Raw genomic sequence first — 17,217 nt, forward strand, 5'->3', positions numbered from 1 at the left:
GGTCGGAGAGAAAGAAGGTTGGGCTACACATCTTATGAAATGCATTCAAATGAGGCAGAAACAAACCCACACAGTGACTCTGGATTTGCCTCCCTCCCTGCATTTCTGACTCTCAGCATGGAGCTGGTGCAAGTGTCTGGAAAAAGAGCAAAAGTAAGTAGATTAGTTTACAAACTAAGGCCTGGGTGGGGGCCAAGAGGCAAGTCATGCTTTTGCAATTCAATTTTGCCCTGCAAAAGTGCAAAAAGTGTGCAAAAGCACAATTTTCAAAAGTGTGACAAATGTGAGGAGAAAAAAACCTGAACATAGGAATTGGGAAAAGGGCTGGAGTAGGACAGAGGTGTCCTCCAAGAGAGGAGAATGATTCATTGAGAACTAAAACAAGCAACAGTGAGTACTGAAGAAGCACGTTTTGAAAAGGGAAATCCTGATAAGGGTAAGTGAATGATATTGTAAATTAATGACCTGAGTGTAAGTGCATGATTTTGTTGATTTAAAAGCAACACCTGGTTGGTGCTGTGTTATAATCTATGGTGAAAATGCTTTCTTGTCATTTTAGTTTCACATACTAAGAGAAGTTTGTGCATTGCCTTACAGATTTGCAGTTACATCTGTTAGCTGAATAATAATGCACATCAAAATTGGGATGGGGTGGGGCTAAAGAAAGGAATTCATGAACAGAAAATGATAGTAAACTGCAAGGGCCAGCTACGAAATGATTTTAGGCAGTTTCCAAATTAAGCTGGAATCCCAGAAGGGTTAGGATGCAGTGCACAGCCAGCCCATGGGGCAATAGCCAATGGACATTCCATGGACAGCCAGACTTAATATCTGACAGAGGAGGCAGGAAGAACAACATAGAGACATGAGCTGCCCTAATCAAACTAATGGAGTATGCTGAAATGGCCAAATTAACTGGGAAAGTTCGAAATCAAGACCATAACAAATATAAAGAAGAATGGAAAATGTTTATTGCTTATGTACAAAAGCATTGTAAGGAAATTAATACACTAGCAGGATTTTTTAAACACTTTTAAGATTATGGAGAATATTTAAATTTGGAGATAATCAAAGATACAGTAAAGATGTTATTGACATGCATAAATTAAGACAATACAAAGGAACCAGAGGAGGGAGTAGAGCAGGCTTCCTCAACCTCAGCACTCCAGATGTTTTGAGACTACAGTTCCCATCATTCCTGACCACTGGTCCTGTTAGCTAGGGATCATGGGAGTTGTAGGCCAAAAAACATCTGGAGGGTCGAGGGTGAGGAAGCCTGGAGTAGAGGGAAGTCGAGGGATTTGAGTAATTCCAAAACATGGATTTCATACTATGTGAATACAGTTGTTTGAAGTTTATTTTATTTTATGTTTTTATTTTTACTTTAATGTGATGGTTTTGTTTAATTGTGAAAATTAATAAAAATATGTATAAAAATAAGAAGAAGAAAGACATGAGCTGCCTTACAGTTTATATTCTTTTTATTTAAAATTGTACACCACAGCAATATGTTTAAGGAACAGTGTTAGAGAAATAATTTTTACCAAGAGACATCCAGTGTCATACAAATGGACTTCCCTCGGCTCTCCTCCCTCTGCACTCAGCTTTGAAACAACCACGTTCAGAATTCTGCAAGCTGGAGAACTTTCCCTCACAGATGCATTACAATGCGGAACAGTCTGAAGTTCACTGTTAGAATGTTATGTCCCAGGAGGCAAATGTGTGTTCTGGGGACATTTCTTCGCAGACTTTTCTCTGTGGGTGCTCTGTAACTGTGGATTACCTTCCATTTGAGGATTCATTGGCCTCTGTCCTCCCACCTATTCACCTTTCTTTCTAGGCTGGCCACCAGTTATGTTATCTAACTCAAAACTCACATCTATTCTGAGTCTCTGGCACATTAGGCAGAATCTGTGGTGTGTAATATATGAAGGAATGATATGGTCAGCACCCTGTCTCATCTCATTTGATTTCTCCACTTCAGTGGATCCAGTCCCCAGTTATGTGCCAGCTCTTCTGTCAGAGTACGCCAACCACCTCAGGCAACACATGCTGAGGGACAGTGACTGACGCTCCTTAGGTGTTCCTCCTGGTTGTCTTCTTGCATTGGAAGACAAATGTTGGCCTGTCCCAAACTCTCAGAACTAGCCATTACAGAAATAAAATTCAGTAATGAAAGAAGGCAGCCCAATTGGCTTCTGTGCATGGAATGGTGAGGGTGCCATCTTGTCCTCCGTCTTGGGCAGAAATTTTTTTTGAATTGGCTCTGGAGCAGCCATGATTGTATAGTGGTTAGTGCTCTGCATTGTGGATTGGCCCTGGAGCCTGCCCATATACCAAACCAGCAATTTTCAAGAGTAATGAATTGTCCTGCCAATTTGCAACAAAAAACGAATTTCCATAGCTCCTTAACTCTCTGCTAATTGCCTTCATTTGCCTGTCTCCTCCCTTCCACCTCATATATGGGTGGGAAATAGCCTTTAGCTAGTGTGATTATAATTTATCTAGGAAGACTTGGGTGTTATTTTTCAGGTGCAAGGTAATAATACTGGCTCCAAATTGAAAAGTACCCATTTATGTCGGTAGTGGTGGTGATGCAGATCCAAAGATGGGTAGAGGGTTCTCAGCATGGATGAACTGGAGTGTAGTAGTCATTGTGTTTCTAAGATGTGTGAAGCAACAGCTCAAGATTCCACTAGGTCACCCAGCAACTTTAATTCAGTGGCAGTCAATGTGGTATCCTCCAAATTTTGTTGGGCTACACCTCCCATCAGCCCTTGACGATATGACCAATGCCCTGGACGGTGCAAGCTGAGTCCAACATCTGGAGGGCACAGGATCAGTTGCCCCTACTCTAAACCCTAAGGAATATGCAAGCCATGTGAACAACTAACCTTTTCATATGACTGCAAATAATTTCATAGTGAATTGCTTTGTTGTCAGCCTCCAGACTCACAGAAAGGCTATAAGCAGCAGATTATCAGATTTGCAGAGGAACAGCCTCTTGGATCCAAAGTTGCAGAGAGGTCCTAGAAGTAACATGTAGAAGAAAGGAATGTAGCACATTTTTCACAGCCAATGTGAAATGATATTAAGGTGGCAAGTGCTGTGGGAAGAGCTTTAGTCTGAAAGCCATAGCCAGGGATATCCAAAAGCTGAAATATGTTTAGATTGTACTTAAGAAAACTTAATTCCCAGGAAGTTTGTCCCATTGGACTCTGAACTGTATGAAGGATTACCTACAGAGTACTACTGTTTCAGGGATGTAGAGCTGGATGCAGAGCAGATAAATCTGCTCTAGTTTTGTGGGTTCAGAGTAATTTTTTCCTCCTCCTTTCCTTTCCACCACAAGGAAAGTCATGTTTCAGTCTAAGTGCACAGGGAATCAATCATTCAATGCCTGTATAGATCATGAATCAAAACCATTTTGCTATTGCAGACTATGGGTGACTGGTTGGTCCTTGAACTAGTTGCATGTTAGTTAATATCATTGGGGGAAAGTCACCCTGCGATGGTCTGAACTGAACCCCTGATGATAATGCCGTTTAATCATGATAGTGCCGTTTCTCTGAAGAAAGAGTTTCAGCCATTGGAGAGTGTTGCATTTTAAGACCGTGACGAATATGCTTGCTGGAGGGATATTTTGCTTGCTATTTCATTCTCATGGACCTCAAAGGTCATCCAGTCCAAACCTCAGCCGAGGCAGATTGTCAGGAAGGTTTGCTGCTGTTGTTACTGTTTTTATAGTCGCACCAGTGTTTATGATATCTCTGGATTCTTTCTTTTTCAGATGTCAGTCTCGGATTCCGTTCTCTCCTTCTATCAAATGGTTTCCCGTAGAAAAAGAATAACAGCCGGTGCCTGTAGAGAATCGAACTTGCGTCGCTGCCTTTCCACCTCGGACTTAGTGGCTCTGGGTGTGGGCAGTACGTTGGGTGCAGGGGTGTATCTCTTGGCAGGGGAAGTAGCCAAGACCAGCGCGGGCCCCAGTATCATCATTTCCTTTTTGATTGCTGCTCTGGTGTCCATCCTGGCAGGACTGTGTTACGCTGAGTTTGGAGCCCGGGTGCCTTTGACCGGATCAGCTTATCTCTACAGCTACATAACAGTTGGAGAGCTGTGGGCATTCGTCACCGGTTGGAATCTCTTGCTCTCCTATATAATTGGTATCAACAAGTTTTGGGCTTCTGTGTTTTGACATCTACCATGTGGTTTCATTGATAAGCCAGAGAGATGGGCCTAAGAAATAATAACTAGGCAGGCAGAACTTTTTTTAAAAAAAGTTGATGTGAGTTGAATTTGTAGCTCAGAGCATGCAAAAGGTTCCAGGCTCAGACTCTGGTATTTCCAGTAAGACTGTGAAAGGTCCCATTTTTAATCCCTGGAGCACTGTTGACAGTCAGAGAAGGGTCTAAGGCAGCTTCATGTGAATGGTTCCGACAACCACATCCACGCATGCCCATTTCATCATTGGAAAACTTGCGTGGCATTCAACTAAGTTTTTCTGTTAGTGCAAGGATTAGTGCTAGGGCAAGGGGATGTGTGCCCCCACACTATCCCCAGATCTTCTCTGGAGGCTTGGGAGAATCTGCAGAACAAATTCAGGGGAGAGAACCAGAGAACGTTCTGCTGCAGAAGGAGAAATCCTTGCACTGACGGACTGTTCACCTAAGCACAATGTTGAATGCAACCCCTAGACTACACACAGTGTGGATGCAAACAAATGCTGCATCTCCTGTCAAGAAATGATCCCCTATTTCTTTTGGGCCTCAGGGTATTTAGTCTGCGGTTTTCCAGTGATGTGATGGGCATGAGAACTTCCACTACCAATTGTTGGCAGCCAGTCATTTATTCATTTGAAATAATGATTAGCACAAAACCATGAAGAATCCATATGTGAATACAAAATGTCAGTAGAGCAGAATAGGTCAGTATACACTTATTTAACATGACCACCCTCCAATTTGATACAGTGACAGGACATATCTCGTGCAGAGGGGTTTTTTTTACTGCAAATAATGTGGTCATTTAAGACACATATTTATCTGGCACATTTTGTACCCAGCCCTGATCCAATGAAGGTCAGTATAGAAATGTTTTGAATGATAAAATAAAATCCTATCAATGTCTGATAACTAAAAGTTGCTGCTCATTTGACTTCCATGGGAATCTTATATGATAGGAGAGCTTCCACTGCAAGTTCAAATCACGGTGGGTGCATCATTCCCAATTTGCAAAAAAGTGGGTTGAGTGATAAGCTTTTTATTTTGTACTTGTTATTTGACATAACATAGGTGATGTGTCGTCTGGACTGTCAAAAATGCAGTGTTCCCTATAAAAGCAGGATGAGCGTAAAAACAGCCCCCCCCCCAATAAACTGAGATGAGAAGACAGAATGAGGAAAAAAAATTATGCAGCCAAGGGGTGAAATGGGCGAACACAGAGGCAAGAAGAAAGACATGCTCTTTGTAGTGTCATATATAATGTATGTGCTGCCCACACAGCAGTTTAAGGCTGACATACTTCCTTTGAAAGAGAGTGCTAAAAGGGCACAGCTTCATAGTACACAATGGACATCTTATACCTGAGAATGCTGCTGTTTCGCATGGACCATCAGAGGTTCATAAGCCTTGAAAAGCTGATACTTTATACCTGCGTACATAGAACAGTACATAGGGCCCTGCAATATCCCTCATTTTTAAGGTTCAATGTACTGTACCCATATTTGGCAGTGTTATCTTTAAATTGGCTGATTCTCTACAGGTACCTCCAGTGTAGCCAGAGCATGGAGTGCTACTTTTGATGAGCTCCTGGGCAAACGGATCGGCACCTTTTTCAGCACCCATATGGCCATGACCTCTCCAGGACTAGCTGAATACCCTGATATCTTTGCTGTTTGCCTCATTGTCCTATTGACAGGTATGCTTGTACTGATTTTTTTAAAAAAACTATTGTAAGGATCCTTGAAACCCACCCTGTACCAATTTTATTGGAGATTGCCCATTAAATTTATACATGCAAGGAGTTTTTCCCTTCCCACCATGGACTTAATGCAACGCTGACAAATTGGTTTTGAATAATGCTAGCATCTCAGTATAGTTTCCAAACCCTGTAATTGTCACCCACAGTAGGGTCGGGGGAGAAATTAACTTGGGTTTGCATTTAGCTTACCTAATTCACATTTTCAGAAACAATAAGCCCAATTCTGAAACAGTACCCAATTTGCACTTTCTGAAGCCATTCATGAGCACAGCAATCCTTTGAAATTCACACTTATTCAAATTTTGCACTGCAGTTTTCAGCCAAGTAATGTGAATAACAAAGTGTGTATATAAATACATACGCATGAATGACAATAACATCCAAGATGCATTATATATGGGAAAATTGCCTTGCAAAAAGGTAAAATTGCATATAAAAATGTTTATACTAGGAAAAATTCTCGCAGAAATGCTTATTAATTTTCCTGAGAATTTCTTCTTAAAAGACATATGCAAACTTGTGGGAATGTGGCAATCTGAATTTAAGATTGGAAAAATGAGAAATGGAGAGAAACCAAAACTGGCCTATTCACCCATCCCTACCGACAGGTCTTTTGCATTTACTCTGTTACTGTCTTTCTTGTTTCTGCTGGACTTGCCACTTGTTCTTTAACAGTTCTCCGTGGTTTCAAGCTAGGGTCTTTCTCAGCCTTACCTGAGCTTGCCAAGAATTGAACATGGGACCTTCTTGATGCAAAGTCCAGTAGTAAAGGACTAGAGGACATGCTTTGTGGAGCCAGTGTGGTGTAGTGGTTAAGAGCGGTAGACTCATAATCTGGTGAACCGGGTTCGCATCTCCGCTCCTCCACATGCAGCTGCTGGGTGACCTTGGGCCAGTCACACTTCTCTGAAGTCTCTCAGCCTCACTCACCTCACAGAGTGTTTGTTGTGGGGGAGGAAGGGAAAGGAGAATGTTAGCCGCTTTGAGACTCCTTCAGGTAGTGATAAAGCAGGATATCAAATCCAAAACTCTTCTCTTCTTCTTCTTCTTTCCATGCAGAAGGTCCAATATTCAATTCTTGGCAAGTTCAGGTAAGGCTGGGAAACACCCCTGCTCTCAGGGTATGCTCTCAGGGTTTTCCATATGGTAGCAGCAATTGCTCATATCTACTGTACTTTGCAAAGGACACTGCCTCAGGCCTCCATCCATAATAGTTGTGAGGCCCAAGCAATGAGACATTGTATCCGTTGACTCCTTAGGTCTTCTCTCAGCTGGGGTAAAAGAATCAACCACAGTGAATAAAGTCTTCACAGCTGTCAATGTGCTCGTCCTTCTATTCATTATAATCAGTGGATTCATCAAAGGGGACCTGAAGAATTGGAAGATGAGCAAGAATGATCTGTTAATGACTGCTACCCTCAGATTTAGGTAAGAGAATGGCTACACAAGCTCTTGGGCTGCAGTAAACACAGGCCACGCGGGTTATATTTCTACAGAGGTTACAAATTATTTAAATATCTATTTGCTGTCCTTTCATGAAATCCCCAAACAGCTACCTGACTTTGCCTAATGATAGGACAGATCCATGCCCACCTACCATATTCCTGCCTCCTTTGCTGTACTTGTCTACCAACTATATCCAATCAGATCCTTCTGACATTGACTTCCTTTATGTCACCTTCCTTGACAGGAACCAATCCGGCAATGGAACTTGGGACTTTGGGGCTGGAGGGTTCATGCCCTATGGCTTCAGTGGGACCTTAGCTGGAGCTGCTACCTGCTTCTATGCTTTCATTGGGTTTGACTGCATTGCGACTACAGGTAAGCAAGAAAGAAGACAATTACAAAATGTCCATGATTGATAACCGCATCCGACACCTAATAAAGAAAGGAGAAAATATCTATTCACCTCACAAGGGAGCCAGTTGTTATTAAAGCTCTCCTGTGTCCAATTCCCCTCCTAAGAGGAGTGGAATGTGTTGTGACTTAGGCGTTGCTGTTGTTGGAACAGAAACCCATAGGCAATCCTTTTGGAATAACCAAAGCACCACGTAAATCTTTGCTTAATCTCTACAGTGACAGGTTAACCATACTCATGTGAGACAATGTGTGGATTTTAGAATGGTGTGACTTCTTGTGTTTATGTTTACCAGGGGAAGAAGTAAAGAACCCCACAAAAGCCATCCCAGTGGGGATTGTTCTCTCTCTGCTCATCTGCTTCTTAGCCTATTCCGGTGTTTCAGCTGCCTTGACCCTGATGATGCCTTACCACCTTTTGGACACCATGAGCCCTCTGCCAGTGGCTTTTGAATACAATGGATGGAGCATGGCCAAATATGCTGTGGCTGTGGGGTCTCTCTGTGCTCTGACCACCAGGTAAGGACAGGATGTGCAATTTTCCCCATGCTTGCATTTTAAGGATATAAGAAGAGCATTGCTGGATCAGACCAAGGGTCCATCTAGCCCAGTAGTCTGTTTCCAGCAGAAGCCAGAGAGATGCTTCCAGGAAGCTCATATACAGAGCATAGAAGCAACACCCCTCTTCCCCATTGTTTGCTCCCCAGTTAGTGATATTTAGAGGTTCTGTTTATCTAACATGATACTAATTGACCTTGATAGACTGGTGCTCTATGAAGTCATCTAATTCACTTCCAGGGCTGTCACTGTATCCTGCAGCAGTAAGTTTTATAAATTAATGGTACCTTTTGTACCTTTTGGATCAATGTAATTAGCTGACCCCACACTCTAGTATTATAAGGGAAAAACACAGTACCAGTAATCTTCCCTCTCTCATTTTCTCTCTCTCTATAATTCATAGTTTCATAAAACTCTACTATCATGTCTGCCCTTGGATCCTCTTTCTACAAAGCTCTGGTCCTCTGGGTCATAAAGATTTCCGTTTTATGATGGTGATAATCATAACATCTCTTTGTGTATCAGGCATGTTTTGTGCACCAGCTACCAAGGTGCAAACGTGATTTCACTCATGAGCAGAGATGGAGCTTTGGGGTACAATGAACTCCTAAGGCATTGCTTTGACCTCAAGATCTACAGATCTACACCACTCTGATAATAGCAATTAATAGTTTTAAGACTCATTTCGACTGAAGCAATAGGAAATCCTGGAAATTTGTTCTCTATGCTTGATAAAGGTCTGCTTTATTGTGTGTAATGCAAGGTCTCTTGTACATCTTGTTGTACAAGAGTCGGGTAAAGAAAAGGAAGAAGAGGCTATGATCTTGAGAATTTTCTTCACTTTCTCTGCCTTCTTGTGTAGCTTGCTAGGTTCTATGTTCCCGATGCCACGGATTTTATTTGCTATGGCCAGGGATGGACTCCTCTTCCAATCTTTGGCCAAAGTGAGCAGCCGACAGAGCCCAGTGATTGCAACTCTGGTGTCTGGAGCTGTTGCAGGTATGCATGGAAAAAGGCTCTAACATTGACTAGACCTCAGAATGAACCTGCCAGTAGACAATGGACTAAGAATCTTACTTTGGACTTGATCTAGTTTAAATATGAAATAAGGAACCTAAGAAGACCCCTGCTGGGTCATATTTGGGTGCACACATAGTCCAAAGCAAGTATGGTCAACATTGTGTCCTCCAGATGTTGTTGGACTCCAATTCCCATCAGCACCATTCACTGTGGTCAATTGTCAGGGATGATGGGATTTGGAGTCAATAAACATCTGGAAGGCACCATGTTGGTTTTCCCTGCTTGAAAGCAATACTAGTTGCTTTAAAAAATATGTCTAGAAACGGGACATTAGGCTAGCATTTCAACACGGAGCAGGTCAGCCTGTGGGACTGAATGTTAGACTGCAAGAGTTCCTTGACCTTCCCCATGCCAGAATCAGGTGGATTCCAAGGTGTATCTCCATATGCTTATAAAATGCAAGCTTTTCATTAGTGACTAGGGCCTGTTTCCCTGCTTGCTTTGCTCACCAGCATTATCTATTCCCACAACCCCACAACCCTCCCACCTCAACCCCTTCCTCCTCCCTTCACACTTGGCCAACTTCTCCTGCTGCTTTACCTAAACATCTCCCATCTATCCCAGGCATAATTCCTCGCTTCTCCTTGATCACATCTCCATCCTCTGGGTCCCTCTTCCTCACCTTGCCTTGGCTGCCTCCTGCTCACCTGCCTGCATCACCATCCTCTTGTTCCTTCCTTCTCTCCTTGCCCTGCATCTCTGTCATCTGGATCCCTCCTCCTCTCTTCTCCTTTCTTGCTCCACCTGCCTGCCTGATGGTCTGGCAGCTCATCACACTGAAGTTCACAGTGCCACTTGTCTGTGACTTCCTTATAATTTTATATATTAGAGAGAAACAGAAAGAGACTCCAGCCAATACTCTAACACCTTCTCCTCATGAAGAATGAATCCATCGAGCCATTTTTGTGGTTCCTTTCTAATATTGTCTTGGATTGAATAAGGACAAGGTAAAGCAATCATTTAAATGATCCATGTTATAACCTCATATCTCAGTTTCAAGGAGATTGCACTGGAGTGCCACACTGAGCACATGAGAGACCACTTAGGTGTGCCTTCCACATTTAGCTTGATGAAATGCTATAGCTGACAAAAAAAGTCACTATGGATGGATTTCTTTTCTTTTTCTCTTTTTTTCTAAACAAGATTATGTAAATTGCCTCTCTGTCAGGATGCTGCCAGCGGCTCCCAGCTGGTTGCCCAGGAAGTAGAAGGACAAGGGAAAGTTTCTTACTGTCCTTTTTAATTCAGTATTTACAGAGAGAGGCTATAGAACCCAGCCTCTTGGATAATGGTGATGTCCCGAGTAAATCTCCATCCCCCGTCTCTCCCACTTCCTCATCCGTCACTTCTACGGGTGCTGCTACGTGCCCTTTGTCTTTGAGCTCGTTGCTCTCCTACTTTTAAGGCTCGCCGGGTTCTGGGAGAGGGAGGGGCTGGGATGTTTTCTAATGACACCGTGCCAGCCAGCTGCTGTTCCGATTGTGCCTCCTCCTCCTCCTCTCCCATTATTTCCCAACTTTCCCCCTCATCTGTCTCTGAGCTATGACATCCCAGAAACCACTGTTGTAAATCTATACTGTCTTCCTCTTCCTCCTCCCTGGGAGGATCAGGATGGGGAGGCGGTCTCCACCATTCCTCCTCTGCCCAGTCCCTGACACCCTCGTTGAAAGGAGGTCCCCAGGCATGTACTCTCCTTGATGGGAGGGAAGCTCGCTGGGAAAGGGTTTCTGCAGGAGACCATATCTTCATCTATAAGGCTACAAGAATTAGCAGAAAATATTTGGTGGTGTTTTCTACAGGCCCTCTTCCTTCTTCTCACAGGTTTAATGGCTTTCCTTTTTGATCTGAGGGCCTTGATTGATATGATGTCCATTGGGACATTGCTGGCCTACACACTAGTAGCTGTCTGTGTTCTTCTCCTCAGGTAATGAGTTGTCCGTTATTTATTTCTCTCTGATGCAGATATGGAGTGCTCATCATGACAACATCCCATGTAATATAAATGTCATTCCAGAGAAGTAGCTTCATTGGTCTGTTTTACTTTTAAAAAAAAGAACCTCCCCCTATTGTAGGATAAATAAAACACCTTCTGGAGCTGGCTTATGGAGAAAATGGAAGCATGGCGGTCTTTATTCCAGATTAGTTAATCTAGAATACATGTCTGTGACTCTTTCCATTATCAACACTGTCTGCACTCACCACTGGCATGAGAACTCCAATAGGCTACCCCTGATGAAATGCAGGGGAAATCAAAATTGGCTGGGTAGAATTTCAAACCATGCTAGACTAGCTTCTATTTTACACATTTTAAACAGCCATACTGACAGTGATGCAATTATTTAGCAGCTGTTTAGTCTGCTTTGTAGCAATTATCTCCTTGAAACTAGTAAGATATCAGTGGGAACAGCTTTTGGATTTCTTAACCCCACACACAAGTAAATGATAAAAGAACAATTCATCATAAAAGAGATTATTCAATCGCAAGGCACAGTCTGCAAGGCCTCCTTGGGCATTTCTTTGTTCAGAATCTTGTTGCATGTGAGTGAATGTCATCTTTACCTTCTCTGAGGCTTTCTTTGAGCTGGACATTCTTGGAAAGCTTGCACTGCCAAGACCACTTCTACCGTCAGCCAGGGATGCTGCAGATTCCACTGACAAAGCTATCTGGACACAAGGCAGATACTAACTGATGTGTTCATTGATGTTTAACTTGCTTTGCAGGTACCAACCTGATCCCAGCTCCCTTGGCCCACCAGAAAAGAAAGGTCTAAGCAGAATACCTTGGGTGGACATCCTCATCCATCCTCAGATGATCCCGAACCAGAGCTCCTCCACATTAGTGTCCCATTCTGTGCTTGTCATTGGTGAGTACTGGAGCATCAGTTGGAGGGGGGAAATGCAGTTTGCATTTACAGGCAAACTTGCCTGATTCAGGCTTTGGGAAATGATACCCGGCCGCTGTAAATATTTGTACTTCTTTGAATTTTGCACTGTATACAAGTTATGCAGTGACCAAGCAATGTATACATCAGTGCATTAGGTAATAGAAAATATAAATATTAGGGAAATGCGCTTTGTAAAAAATGTGTATATGAGGCAACTTTGCATTTAAAAAGGTACTATTAGAAGAAAATTCTCACTGAAAAATGCAGGTGAACTTTCATGAGGGTGTAACAAAAGAAATCATAAACTGATGTGGAAATTGAACTTCAGATTGGAAAAATAAGAAATGAGGTCTTTAAGTTAAGGGAGCAGGGTGAAACCAAGCAAGGAGCTGTTAACTATAAAGAATCACCCTGCTTAGTTATTACAGGCCTCACTTGAAACAAGCACAAATAACTGGTTCATAACATTATCCGGTCAACTGAGCCTTGCCTTTATGATTAGTTCTCTTCCAGTGCACTTGTTGTGGTGCATGGGGTGGTCTTTTGTTCCAGGAAGATGCCCCCTGCTTCCTCACAGCATGGTTTTCAGAGTCCATTTTCTCTCCAGCTGTCCTAGTCTGCATCACGTGTGTGCTGAGCACAGCAGGACTGCCATGTTTGTTATCTGGAGGTGCCTGGTGTGTCACCTGCCTTGTTCTCCTCTTCCTGGGAATTCTGGTGGTGTCCCTAATCATCTGGAGGCAGCCACACAGCCAGAAGACAGCAGACTTCACGGTAAGGAAGAGACTTCATAATTGACACTGCCTAGCAAGCCTCATGACTATGTTTGACGTGTTGTGAATGTTCACGGGAAGCATGCATCTACCTGGGAGTAACTCAACACATAGGATTGCACTATAAGGGTACATAGAGAAATTCCTGTCAACAGGGGGTTTTCTGTGTGGGGTGAGATCCACTTCTTACCACCTTTGTTTCTGACCTGAGGGCTGTTTATCTGCTCCTCATTGTCCTCCTCTTCCCAATGCAGCCTGTGTATTGTATGTGTGTGTGTGTTTGTGTGTGTGCGCGCGCACGCCAGCTTGACAATATCCTCCTTAAATTGTGGTAAACTGGGCACAGCACTCCAGGTGTGGGAGTACTTTTCTCCCTGCATGCTCTCTCAGAGTTACCAAGGGCCATATCAGGGAATAATATTCTTTTTCTAACGTTCATGTCTAATCTCAAATTATCTCTGCACTCGTTTAGGTTCCCTGTCAGCCATTCTTGCCCATCCTCAGTGTCCTGGTCAATAGCTACCTAATGGTCCAACTCAGCGGTGACACCTGGCTTCGGTACATGGTGTGGATGGCTATTGGTAAGCCTTTAAGAAATGTGCCACAATTCAGGGAACTTCAGGAAATAATAATGATTTGGAAAGTAAGTGTCATCTGAATTTATTATAAGGCAGTGCTACCTAGCTCTTATCAGGACTAATACAAGATGGGCATCAGGTTAGGCAGTGCCCTGATCACCACGGTGGGTGTGTTTGGACCCCCTGGTCTTCCTTCTTTTGCCAGGATTAGGCAGCACAGCAGCAAAGATGCTGGTCTAGCTGCTGAACCAACCATTGCATTTTCTAATATTTTGCTCCTTCTCATGGAATTGGTTCATGCATACCTGGTGGTTACTTGATGACTGCAGTATCAGCACTGTAGCACACCTGAGGTGGAGCCAGGCAGCAGGGTATGTAAATTAAATAAAACTGATGTGTTTAAATGGTCCATCATTGATCTAATTCTAGAGACAGAGCTTTCACATCACACATCACACTCCAATACAGTGCTTTTCAACAGAGACAGTTCAGATGTTCAACAAGGCAAGTCAGTCAGCAAGCGCCGAGTAACTAAGAGAAATCAAATTAAATCCATGTATGTGTGAATGAGTTGGTGAAGGAATTTGTGCCTAGAATATGACAGTTACAGAAGAGCATTTCATCTATAGGCTAAATCAGGGGTAGCCAACAGGGTGCCTTCCAGACTTTGTAGACTACAACTCCCATAATCCCCTGGCATTGCCCATGCTGGTGGGGCTGGTGGGAGTTGTAGTCCAAAACATCCGTAGGGCACCAAGTTGGCTAACCTGAGCTAAATGTCCTGATGTGATTTCAAATGAAGGAGCTTTCTCTAATACGGATATATTTGTGAGGGGGAGGGTCTATCTGGGGCATTGTTGGTTCACCTTGTCCTCTTATGTGCTGTAGGCTTCCTAATTTACTTTGGCTACGGGATCCACCACAGTGCAGAGAGATCCAGCCACCAAGATCCATCCCCAGAGAAGACAAAGCAGGCAACAAGTGACATGGATCCAGCTGTCACCTGGGAAAAATAACTCTGTGGTGTGGAGCAACTATCTTCCCTGGTGAAAGGACTTCATAAGAATGGGATTTCACCCTTCCCTTAACTATCTATAGATGTGTCTATTTGTAGCACTCCAACCTGGTGCTCTCCAGATGTTTTGGGCAACAACTCCCATCAGCTCTGGCCAGCGCAGCTAAACTTGCTGGGATTGATGGGAATTGTAGTCCAAAACACCTGGAAGGTATGAGGTTGAGGAAGGCTACTCTTGAGCGATACAAATAATTGGATACTCACAGTTAAGTAATGCATGCAATTCATATCCATTGGCTGAGCTGGTGTAGCATTGTGGCTGAGTTCACCAAGCTAAGTTACTGGAAGCATGGAACAAGGTTTGCTGGTGCAACGGGACCTTTCCCTACCCCCTAAATCTGCTCTGCAGAGTTTGGGGAAGCCACGGAACAGGTTTAGCATGGACCAGGGGGAGAAGTCCCATTGCACAAGTGGATCTTGTTCTGTACCCCCATTTAGCATGGTTTCGTTAGACAAGCTACAGTTCCCACAGCTTTGCTCCTCGCCTCCCCAAATCTGCATTGTGGGGATAATGGCAATAGCAGTGGCACATCTGGTTGTGCAGGCTTATAAGCCATTCAGGAAGTATCCCTGCTGCCCAGTTGGCATTGGCCTTCCAAGGTATGGAGAGTAGCTGAGCTGGCAGCAGAGACACCTCTGATGGGCCACATCCCGTCACTCCCTCATGTGATTCTAATCACATGGGGGAAGCTGAATATCCAAAGGGAACTCCATCTAGAGCCCAGCACCAAATACACACACTTCATAAAGGCAATCAAATGGATGGCAGACCCGGCCTATACTTGGCAACGGGTGTTTCCTAGGGCTACCACTTTCCAGTGAGGCTGAGCAAAAACCTGGCTGGACATACTGTACCTGACAAAGAGAAGGACCTCTTCTTCCTCATGTTCCAGAGAGGGCAAAGCTGGGCACTGTAGTTTATCCCAAGTTTATGCACAACAGACCTCTGTCTTCTACTGCTCATCCAGTTTTGCTTGCTGAAATTTGAAATGTGCTTTATCCCGCAGAAGTGTCTGTAATTGTCCATTCCTTGGGGTTTGGGAGCAAACAATGCTAAAGTTGTGACAAACTTTGTTTAGACCATCTGTTACAAATTCCCCATTTTCACTCATCTAAAACTAATAAAAAGGAACTTTTATTGTTGTTATCATTTATTATCTTACTATTAATTGATAAAAGTCGCAGCTTATTGATTGAATCATGCATGTGCATGAGCTAATTTGCTCAAAAGCAGGTTGCTTCATGTGCTTTAGTATCACAGGTTTCCCTGAAGTTACTCGCAGAATGGTGGCGCAACATTCCATTATTTACTTCAGTCTGTTGCTTGTGATGTGCCAAAAAACTTTTCCTGTATTTTTTTGTAACCATTGCCCCATCAATTAATGAGCAAATATATTGCTACCATTTAGCCCTCTGTTCTATTCATGCTCATTACCATTACAAATACTGACTTTGGGTGCGTCCAGGTGTCATTCTAATGGTTTGTTTTAGACCAGGCATGGCCAAACTTGGCCCTCCAGCTCTTTGGGGACTACAACTCCCATCATCCCTAGCTAAGAGAACCAGTGGTCAGGGATGATGGGAATTGTAGTCTCCAAAACATATATATCTATATCTATACACATAAAGTTTATAAACAGTGAAGGGTACAAATCAGTTTTTTAATGGGGGGGGGGGATCTGAAGGTTCTTTTTTTTATCTGGTCAAGTGGAAATCCAGATAAGAAACAGGGGCGGGATTCACCTCATTGAGTCCCGTCAGAGTAAGCCCTCCTTCACTTGCTAAAAAAGGAATTTCCCTTGCCTCCACCTGTACCCTTCTGTACCCCAGATTGGCTCTGGGTGGTCAGGGGTGTGATGGAAGGAGAGGGAGGATCGTTCCATCTGGCCAGCTGCAATGCTTGCAACAACAAGTTGTTCACCATAGTGTGACGTTTAATTTTACCTTAGATACTTATGTCCCAGACTCCCAGTTGTATAGTCACAGCAATATACTGGTAAGCTGTGTGTGTGTGTGTGTGTGTGTGTGTGTGTGTGCCAGCGTAACTCCAATTTAAGCAGAGTTTAAGACAGATTTACCAGTTATATGTGCATAATATGTCCAGTATATCAAAAGATCTGCCATAAGACATTCACTTTAAAGATGCTGTAAAGCATTCATATTTTAATTTCTTTGTTACATTTGTAGACTGTCCTTTCTTCAAGGATCTCATCTTAGTATTCAGAGGATCTGATGAATATCTGCAGCTTTACAGCATCTCTGGAGCTGTACTGGGAGGAGGAGGGTGGGAGAATTTTGGTTCAATTCCTATCTGGTCCAGGGTTCCTGAAACAATGCGTATCCTAAAATGCAGCTATATATTAGTGAAAGTAACATAGAAGAAATGCATCGAATTAGGGGAAATTGCTTGGGGGAATAGTATATTGGGC

The 17,217-nt window shown here is 43.3% G+C and overlaps 1 protein-coding gene across 5 annotated transcripts; it reads left to right on the plus strand.

Annotated features, from left to right (window-relative positions):
- LOC309335280 (cationic amino acid transporter 2-like) lies at window positions 1-15,938 on the plus strand. 5 transcript variants are annotated; one of them, XM_081850157.1, is made up of 12 exons: window positions 1-153; window positions 3,791-4,166; window positions 5,764-5,919; window positions 7,242-7,410; window positions 7,673-7,803; window positions 8,136-8,358; window positions 9,260-9,396; window positions 11,299-11,401; window positions 12,199-12,341; window positions 12,970-13,136; window positions 13,608-13,716; window positions 14,602-15,938. In XM_081850157.1, exons 1-12 carry the CDS (start codon window positions 40-42, stop codon window positions 14,727-14,729), a joined length of 1,956 nt encoding a protein of 651 aa, XP_081706283.1. In that variant the 5' UTR covers window positions 1-39; the 3' UTR covers window positions 14,730-15,938. The 5 variants fall into 5 exon arrangements, with proteins under 5 accessions (XP_081706283.1, XP_081706287.1, XP_081706286.1 ...); XM_081850160.1 differs by lacking the exon at window positions 1-153 and adding an exon at window positions 1,711-2,212; XM_081850159.1 differs by lacking the exon at window positions 1-153 and adding an exon at window positions 1,711-1,943.
- Window positions 15,939-17,217: the final 1,279 nt, after the last annotated feature.

The sequence above is a fragment of the Podarcis erhardii genome (genome assembly GCF_964252035.2).
Source record: "Podarcis erhardii genome assembly, chromosome: 2".
NCBI lineage: Eukaryota > Metazoa > Chordata > Lepidosauria > Squamata > Lacertidae > Podarcis > Podarcis erhardii.

Excerpts from the sequence above, each read along its gene's own strand:
- LOC309335280 (XM_081850157.1), top strand. The coding sequence starts at position 40 with ATGCATTCAAATGAGGCAGAAACAAACCCACACAGTGACTCTGGATTT. Across the intron at positions 8,359-9,259 it reads CTCTGTGCTCTGACCACCAG|CTTGCTAGGTTCTATGTTCC; the intron begins GTAAGGACAGGA and ends CTTCTTGTGTAG. Across the intron at positions 9,397-11,298 it reads GGTGTCTGGAGCTGTTGCAG|GTTTAATGGCTTTCCTTTTT; the intron begins GTATGCATGGAA and ends TTCTTCTCACAG.